General features: G+C 41.9%; 1 protein-coding gene across 2 annotated transcripts; it reads right to left on the reverse strand.

Moving 5' to 3' along the window:
* Positions 1-727: 727 nt before the first annotated feature.
* On the reverse strand, positions 728-9,031 carry MGST1 (microsomal glutathione S-transferase 1). 2 transcript variants are annotated; one of them, XM_065647860.1, is made up of 4 exons: positions 8,764-9,031; positions 5,949-6,096; positions 3,780-3,874; positions 728-1,330 (listed from the first exon to the last, which is right to left on the reverse strand). In XM_065647860.1, exons 2-4 carry the CDS (start codon positions 6,072-6,074, stop codon positions 1,084-1,086), a joined length of 468 nt encoding a protein of 155 aa, XP_065503932.1. In that variant the 5' UTR covers positions 6,075-6,096; positions 8,764-9,031; the 3' UTR covers positions 728-1,083. The 2 variants fall into 2 exon arrangements, with proteins under 2 accessions (XP_065503932.1, XP_065503924.1); XM_065647852.1 differs by having other exon boundaries at positions 8,769-8,837.
* Between the last annotated feature and the right edge of the window lie 619 nt (positions 9,032-9,650).

The raw sequence follows: 9,650 nt of genomic DNA on the forward strand, positions 1-9,650 counted from the left end.
ATCAGATTTCCCAGATTGAGCACGTACCCCACCCAGATGCACAGATGGTATTTGTGGGAGCAAGGGAAAATAGAATGTAAGTTTAAAATAAATGCACGAGAAACACAGGAAAACATTGAATCACCCTAGGTATTTCTAAGGGTTTCTGTTTATCTTTTCTGCTTCTCAGCACATAGCAAGTGAATGTTCAGGGCTTTGATACCACTGAACAAATGGAAGGGATTTGAAGCTAGTTTTGTTTCAAATGTAACACTTACAGAAATAAACACAGGCTCCAGGTATTCCTCTTTAGAATAAGATTCCTGTACAGAAGCTTGACACGAAGTTAAAAATGCTGTTTCTGAATGCATCTAGCAATGACAACTAGACTTGTCAAAAGAGCCTTTGTCTGGAGTAACTTCAACAAAAGGAATTACTTCTAATTTTCACCAGTGTCACTGAACAGATTTTAGCCCAAATACTTTTTTTTCTTTTTAATCTATTGAACTGAAATGGAGCTGCAACGGTTTGGGTTTTTTAAACCCAAAGTGGATTACACAAACAATTTCATCAAAGATTTTTTTACAAGCCTAGCATTACTGGTTATATCTTATTATTAAGGTAAGCATTCTTCAAAGAACTGTGTGATTGGAATCTCTTCATGATACATAGTGACATGCTATTTGCTGGCTGCAGTGAGAAGAGTCAAAATGAAAACAAAAATACAAACATGCTTTTTTTTCCTCTTGTCTTTATTGATTTAGACTTCCGAGCTACAGCCAAAAATAGTGCATCTGTAGAAAATTACCACACATGCTATCAATACAGCATCAGTGCACATTTAGAATTGTAAGCACTCAACAAATCGCAAAGGGAACATTCAATCTAATATTTTGGCAATGCAGCCCATGAATAGGGAATATAGGGAAAAGGATTTTTTTTTTCCTCTAAAAAGAAATATTTCTGAACAGGAATGAAAAGCCTCTGTTAAAAACCAAATTCCAGTCACCATGGAAAACTCATGCTGGCTCATTCAAGACATCATCATACACTGCTGGAAACTTTGCATGGAACGTGGAATGGTACATAGAAGCTATGACTCTGCTACAGGTACAACGTCGTCTTCAGCACTTGGTACGCCATCGAGATGGTCACTGCATACCCAACTGCCCAAGACAAACCTCTGCTGGGCTGGGGAAGAGGGATCAAGTACGCAAAAGTGTGAAGGATCCTAGCCCCGGTGAAGATCCTGAAGTGCAGCAAGGCTGTGGACAGCTCAGGGCCACAGAGAGCATACAGCAGTCCAATGCCAAGAAATGGGACAATATTTTCAAGGTCATTCAGGTGGCCCCTGGGGAAAGAAGCAAAGTTGGTTTACAGCGTCACATTTTGTTGAATAAACCACTTCAAGCCTCGATATTTGTCAGCATCTTCAAAGAACGCTACTTTCAAGGCCGTAACACAACTGTTGGCTTCCTCAGCGGTGGGGACTTGATGCAGCTACTGAAATTACTTGGGCATACTCACTGGACATCACTTACATCTCTTGTGCCACACCCCACATTTCTAGGACTCTGATTTTTGTACGAAAGGATTTAGGTTTTCCTCAGGATCTTCATAACACTAGGGACTTACAAGAGGTATATGAGTTCACCTGAGTGCGCAAGAATGCAAGGAAAGGTGGGGAAGACGACAGCTGGAATTTTCTTGTAACATCTCTCAACTGAACATCAGTTAACTGGATTGTGACTGCAACTACTAGACTTCACAACCTGGACAGTATATTTCAATCCCATAAACTCAGTCCGTAGCCTCCACAAAGAAAATATGAAATATCCTATATATGAAGAATTCTATCAAATGAAGTTCAATCATCTTGAAGAATGTTATTTTTGAGCATCTAACAGGTGTGACAATTACACTTTTGGTTCATTTTCTTCACTACTAAGCACTAAAATAGCTGAAAAAATGTTTGAAATTTTGAAACTATGATATAATTCACTAAAAATGTGTTGAGACTGAACTTCAGATCTTGGAAGTATTCTTTCACGCCTCTTCCTAATCCTTCTCTGCTCCCTTTACCTCTTTAGATAAATCATACTTCCAGCCAAATTTACTGATTGAAACAGCCTCTAAGCCTTACTAATTATGTCAAATTTCACAGCCAACTAGAATCAGAACATAGTGCTGTTTTGCAGCTGCTTTCTGAACTCATTTATCATTGCAAAGAAACATATCCTCCAGCTTCTGTTTTTTTTCCAAAAAAGTACACTGAAGAAAGTAATGTATTTTATATCTCCATAAACACAACAAATTCCACTTATTCAGAAGAGAAGCCATGCTAAATCTATGTGGCATTCTCTGTTGCCATGAAGCTTCCAAAAGAAAATATAGTAAACTGCCATTAAGAACCATTGTTGGGAGGAAAAAAATGGATGCTGCAGCACCAATGGAATTGCTAGAACCAAGCTGACTTACTAGGTCTGGGCAAGTCTGAACAGCTCTGCAAAACAGCAACACAGATTACATAATACAGTGTTTTAAAAATCTGACCTGTGCAAATGACTCTGTGAGGTGATAGTCATTTCTCTAATGATCTGAGTTAAAAGGGCATCTGGTTGTAAAATTAGTATCAACTTAGTTGTCATCTGAGAATTTACAAATAGAATGGAATTACTCCTCACCAAAAAGTAGTCATTTTTATACAGAGACGGCAAATTAAACAAGTAACAACTCCCTGACCCACTCAAGAGGAGAAAAGGGAAGTTCAGAGCACCTTCACAGCCCACTGAGATTTGATTCTTCTTTCTGAGATTCTAATCCTGAAGAGACATACAGAAATATAACACCAGTCATCTACATTTGCAATGATGCACTGTTCTGAAATCAGAGCCATAACTGATTTTCAGTATCTTCCCTAATGGTGTTTTAAATGAGAAGAGTTCATTCACATTCAAGTTTTTGGTATCAAAATATATATAGTAGATAAACAGCTTCATTAAGGAATCATGATATGGACAGTATTCCACTAAAGTTTTTCTTGTTAGCACAGGTGTATCAAACAGCATCTGTAAAGTTACAATTTTGGTAACAGAAGATATTGCCATCCGCTAAATAAAATTAAATAAGCTGCAACATTTAGCCCACTGAAAAATGGCTTACATTCTGCCCCAAATCTTGCAAAACAAAACACATACACAACAGGCTGCAAAATGCTGTACTATTAATAGCATTCTTCCTGAAGGTTGGTCAACTTTCCTGTACAATTGACACATCAGTGAGTAACCACAATTCAATCCAGCAACAAGAGCACAGGGTTTGACTCCCACTCAGTATGATTTGCCAGATTAACACCCTCATTACAGCCCTGGAGTTCCATGACTTCAACATAGTTTTACTCCCCTTCCTCCTCTTATTTCCCTTATACTTTAGGAAAAGATACAACTATTGCAACTGGTGTTCAAATTATATAGAAAGCTGATTTACACTTAATGTACACTGCTTCATACTAAATCAATTTACTGTCATATTTTACAATTTTCTCATCACTTCTCTCATGTATATAGGATATTATCCAAGAGGTAGCTATTATAACCAGACACTGACTTATTATTTTTAGTATGCAAGCTGACCGTTTGAATGTGAAACAGCTTGTTAATTTAGACAAATTAATTTATTAGATTACTACATAAAGCAACACAAAACACAGTGGCTTACCAAAGAGAAAGGGGTGAAATTAATTTCTTGATTTAGTGTTATTCTCCTAATTAAAATAATTTTAAAAGATTCCTATGCATTACCTGCGTACACGTTCAACATCTGGATCAGTCCGCAGAAATTTTTTGGCGCTCTCGCCTTTACCAAGTGATGCTGTATCTTCTGGGTTGGCAAATGCCTATTTCAAAAATAAACACACACAAGACGTTAGAAGCCAGAATGTTTCTTCTGGTCATGGCAGCTTGCTATAAAGGTCATTCTTTTTACTAATGCCTCTATAACCTCACATAACTTAACTGAAGTTAAATGCACGTAGAATAATACATTGTTCATTACATTACTGTTTTCTTGGGCCTAGCCTGTACGTAGCTGGCGTGCTGACAAATAAATGTAATGCAATTTATGCATGTAAAGCTTTCCTGTGAGATAGACAAGCATGGCAGATGACCGATACTCAGCCTAGAGTAATACCAGTGGGCTGAAGGAACACAACGACCTGGAAGGTAGAATTATGCTCTGTACTGCCTAAGTCTCTTTTTCATGATTCTTGACAAATTATCTGAAAGCCCTTTTAGATCCCTTCCTTCTTCAGAAGTCCACACAGCAATAGCATCCAAGAGTCTTACTCCTATACTCATTTATGACCAAATAAGTTTATCCCTTTCCTCTCAGGTACAAATTTTGCCACTTATACGACCCATTATTACCTCCAAATACTGTAAGACACTATTTGAAAACAACATTTAATTCAGTTAGTGCAGGCTGCAGTAGATCTCTCCTTGCTGACATATGTGGTAACACATGCATTTGGTGGACCATTCAGGGTACGCAGCCTTAAGTCAAGAAAAGCTTTTGATTTTAGCAAAGCTACTACATGTTTGCTTTCTGAGGCAGTCTTGATCCCTTTCTGTGAAATACTCTCGGCCTCAAAATTCTGGAGACACATTAACAGTATCAGAATTGTAACTAACTGCTTTCTTCCATTTTTTCTTCACATTTTAAAGACTTTTTCATATTGAATAGGAAATAAAAATTACTTTACTAATTTGTCTGTTTGTAATGCTACTGTCCATCCTAAGAAAATAAAGTACTCTAAATTAATGAAGGCCCTACATATAGGACCAGTACAGCTGACATGCTTTTGCAACACCATAAGGAAGTATGGTTACGACACAGACCTCTAGGTCTTATTTTGAACATAAAGGACAGGCTGTGTGCTCTACTATACTCAGTCTTCAGCTGTGCCAAAGACCTAGAGAGTTATCAGAAACCAGCAGTAGCTCAGATGCTGTGCTATGAGGACCTCATGAACAACAGAACAGTTCAGCTGGGTTATCTTGCACTCAGCAGGAATGAAAAGCAGTATTTCAACACAAGGACTGAAACAAAATCTTTGAAGCACATGTTGTCTTGCAGAAGCAGATCTCACAAGAACAGCCACATGGAGCAAACTCAGGGCTCTTTTAGCCCAGGACCAAGTGTTTACAACCATGGCCATGAGCAGATGCCTAGAGAAGACCAGGAAGAGGGCAAACACAACACAATGCTTCCCATGAGCACTCTATCCTAAGCTAGATACAGCTTCTGCACTATTTAGTAAACCTCAGTGGATCTTTCATATACTTATCTAGCCTACACATCAATTCATATAAATTTTCAGCCTGCCTCTCATTCTAGAAAGAAATTTTTTTTTTTTTTTTTTTTTAGATAATGACCTACCTGCAATGGGAAAGCTAAAACAATTAGGGAATGTAAAGAGCTTTAGAATTACTGGATGAAAGGGTTATAGATGTACAAAAATCCGCATCATAACCCCTCTTCTGACCCTACTAGTTGGTTATTCATGTAATATGGCTCCATATCACATTTTATTTGCTTTATAAATTGGGTATCCTGGACATCAGCTTTCTGCTATGAAGTTCTTCTCCCTAATACTGGAGAAAATAGTGGAAATTACAGTTATTAAAAACTCTTACTTAAAAACAACAGAAATGTTTTAGAAGGGCAGAGTAAGTCAAATGCAACTGTAAGATACAGTCTCATAATTATCTCTCATAATCAGGTTAAAGACATCTATTTGAGACCAACAAAGCACCAGCATGCCAAACTCAGAATATCATCAGAGGAGGGAGGGTGGAGAAAGAAAAAGAACAGCACCAGTATTTGAAAGCTGAAAAGAAACACCTGTGATATCTCTGTATTTCAATACAAATTCCAATCTATTCTACCACGCAGTATCCCCAGTTCCTTACCTTTCTTGTGATTCTGAAGTATGCTGTTATAGGACTCATTAGCATCATTTTTAGAAGCACAATAGTTGTATAAGTGGCATAAGCCCAGAAGACTTCATTGTCAATTAACTGAGTCAATTTAGCCATTTCTCCACTTCTCACTGATGACCTTTAAAAAAACATTAAAGTTAGGCTAACTTCACAGCAACCCAAAGTTCCGACATGAAGATTGTCAGGATAGCCTTTATTTTTTTTAGCATCACGACAATGACAGCACAATTTTGCCACTGTGAAAAGTTTCTTTTCAAACAAATTTATTTTTCCACAGTTGATTTTCACAATGGCACAATATAATACTTTAAGATGAGAAATCATATTATCATGTAGTATTTTGCTTCCATTATATCTGCTTATTAAACTGTCAAAATATAAAACACCACCATATTGAACGCAATTGCAGGAGCAAGATTTAGCCACAAAAATCAGTACCCTTTTGAAATAACACAAGTAGTTAGACCAATTTTAGACCAATTCATTTGAACTAGCGAATTTCCCTAAGCAGTTACCACGATAGAAAGCATGTGATGACACACTATACATACAATATTGTTTAAAAGAGGAAAATTAGTATTGCATAACTTTTTTTTTCTGATAAAATGACACAATTATAATTGCAGTTCAGCTTTCAACTACCCAGTATCTTCCCACCCAGCAATAACTTGTGATCAAAATGAGTTAAACACGCATTTTTCTCCTTTGAGACCTTGTTCTTAAAAATTGCTTTTAGCATGATTCACGGGCAAAGATTAAGTTGTAATGACAAAAAGCAGAGAACTATTTATGCTTTTATCATGGGAGGTTTAAGCTAATGAACTCTCTTTCCAATGAGACCATACCAAACCCACAATCCTATGGAGGTGGTACCTTTATCAACACCATGAAGTTAAGAATGTGATGAGGACTGAACACACGTACAACAAAAAGCATGGCCCCTTGCACATTTTATTTGTGCTCGGCATGGAGCAAGGCTTTTGCCTTACCAAGTGCTTCAATCACACTCTTAAGTGAGTAGGAATCCGTAAAACTAGTATGTCTTAGCTTCACTCAAGACCAAAATAAATGTACTTTTTGTTATAGGTAACTTCATTATTTCCTACAGTATCATTTTAACTATAGTAATAAAAAAGTTAATAATAATATGAACTTGATTGCAGCTCTAACAATCTCTCCTCTCGCTTTCAGCACCAAGTCACCACCAGCTACAGCCAAACAAGGGAAACTGGACAAGCCAAAAGCAGTAGAGACAGACAATTGCTCTGAAGGCACAACCTTGGTGGGGAGGCGGGCAGGATGGAGGTGAGCAGCTGTTTGCTCAGTGAAAGAAATCCAGCCTTGTCTGGACCCATGTGGCTGTGGTGATGAGTCACCAGGCCAAGCACTGGGCCTGAGGATTAGGAGAAATTCAGTACAACTTTCTTTCCTTGCACTTCACGGTACAGCAATTCTCAAGACAATCAGCAATTCAGCAAAGATCTTTCTCAGCAGTTTCTACAGAACGTGCATGGTTTCACACAACAAAAGGAGTGAATCTGTGGCTCCAGAGTGTTTTTCCTTCCTGTATTTTAAAGCTGTGCTAGAAATACATCCAGAAACTATGGGAAGTCATGAGAAACTGTTCACCAACATGTCTATGTTCCTCCCACTGGAACTACACTGCATTTATCCGCTTCCCCTACTTGTAGGGTTGGCCTCTTCAAACTCCCATGAAGCCCAGGCCTTGTCTTCACTACAAAAAGTACACCAAAGAATTCATACCTTTAACACCTGCAGAAATGCAAAAATAAACCCCACATATTAAATCACCACAGGGCTTGAAGGGATGTGCTTAGTAAGACCACAAACAGTGGGATCCACAGAGGCAATATCGCATTTCTCTGCGGTGCGAATGCAAAACCCAGCCCTGGTTAAGTGCACAAGACCAGATGCCATGCAAAGGGCCCTAAAAGCGAGTGGGCGTAGACACCTCAGGCCCCGCTGATGCCTGCCTCAGTTTACATATTTCGTTCATCTAATCCGAGCAATACCCTTTCCCTTATCGATCTATTTAAAATATGGCTTCCTGGTTCTTTGGCTACCCTTCCTCCTAGATTAACTTGTAAATACAGGAATCGGTCTGCATTCCGGGATTAGTTCGAAGAGACTGTGTTTTACATTAAGGATTCACAGTCCGATGTCTCTTGGTCCTTCCCCCCTGCTGGGGTCAGGCACCAGGTCCCCAGTTTTGTAAAAACGAGAGTCCTACGTTAAACGTTCCTCACACCGGCGGGCGCACAGCAACGCCCCCGTTCCCGCCACGCGTGACCGTCTCCCCACGCCGGCTGACTCTGCAGCTGCAATTAGCAACGCTACCGCTCTCCGTTTGCTAAAACGCGACTTTTCAAAGCGCACTCGAACTGCCGCTACCGGCCCGCCGGGCCGCCCCGCCCCGCTGCAAACTCCGTTCCGAAACCAGCGGGTCCCGCAGCACAGCGCAGCCGCGACCACCCCTTCCTCCCTCCCTCCCGCCGGGCCCGGCGCTTCTCCGCGCCGCCCGCCCTGCGCGCACCGTGGCCGCGCTTCGTTCTCCCCGGGAGGGCGGGAGGACCCGCACGACACAAAAGCCCCGACCCCGCGGGGAGCCGCCGCGCTCAGCGGGGCGGATCCGGCCCCGCGATCCCTTCCCGCACCCGCCGATGGCTCCGCGCCCGGATGGGCGGCGAGGGGCAGGGGTGTGTGGGGGGGAACAGGCGGACCTTCCACTCCCGCCCGGAGCCGCCATCGCGCAGCGCCCACGCACCTCACCCGCGTCCGCTCGGCGAGCGCACACACCGCGACGAGCCCCGCTGCTCCCGGCAGGCCACTGCACCTCGGCCCGGCCCGCCCCCGCTTCAGCCTCGCCCCTTTGGGCGCGGAGGCGGGTCCCGGCCCGGCTCGCCTCGCCGCGGGGCCCGGTGGCCGCTGTCCTCTCCCGTCGAGCCGCTGTTCCCCGCGGGCCCCGGGGCGGGAGTCGTGGAGCGCAGGCCCGCGGTTCGTCCGCGGTGGCTCAGCCGGCACAGGCGGGGTTCGTGCTCTGACCGCCGCAAACGTTTCCTGAGAGGAAACGAGAGAAAAGCAGGGGAAAAAAAAAAAAAAAAAAAGGCACGAAAAAGCTCTACTGTCTAAACACCCCTGGACTTTGAGACACAGGGAAACCAGAGGTGGTGACCCAACCAGGCTTTATGAGAGACATGCCGTGTCCAGCACAAGCTCCCAAGCAGGCTCCAAGCTTGCCTGAAACACTGTGTAAACCAACTGAAGTCTCAGTACTTTGGGCCCCGACATTGTTTTGGTGGATCTGAACTTCTACCAAAGGAAAAAAGAAATCTAAAAGTGGTTGCGTTCCCAAGCCATGAGCTCTGTTCCAATCGGTATGCATCATGTTGCTTTGCAAAGTGAAACAAAATAAAGGAACTTAGCTCTGGTCATGGATTTCTCCTACCGCTAAGATGTGTCCGAGCTTCGTGCTGCTTCTTCACAGAAATTTATGCTATTCCCACAGCATTCCCCCTCGGAACCAGAGCAATGCTTGTGGCTAAGCAGTTAATGATAAACAAGACTGAAGAAGATACAGATAAATGTACTCGGATGCCCAGTAAAGATTTCAGAAATAATCCTAAAGATGTGTACAAAGTCAGAAAGTGATAC

This window comes from Caloenas nicobarica, chromosome 1, assembly GCF_036013445.1.
Source record: "Caloenas nicobarica isolate bCalNic1 chromosome 1, bCalNic1.hap1, whole genome shotgun sequence".
NCBI classification, from domain to species: Eukaryota; Metazoa; Chordata; class Aves; order Columbiformes; family Columbidae; genus Caloenas; species Caloenas nicobarica.

Bases quoted from the DNA above. Each gene is read 5' to 3' on its own strand.
- MGST1 (XM_065647860.1), bottom strand. From the start codon at position 6,074: ATGGCTAAATTGACTCAGTTAATTGACAATGAAGTCTTCTGGGCTTAT. The intron at 3,875-5,948 runs GTAAGGAACTGG...TTTTTGAAATAG, and splicing joins ACTTCAGAATCACAAGAAAG to GCATTTGCCAACCCAGAAGA. The intron at 1,331-3,779 runs GTAATGCATAGG...TTCTTTCCCCAG, and splicing joins GATGTTGAACGTGTACGCAG to GGGCCACCTGAATGACCTTG.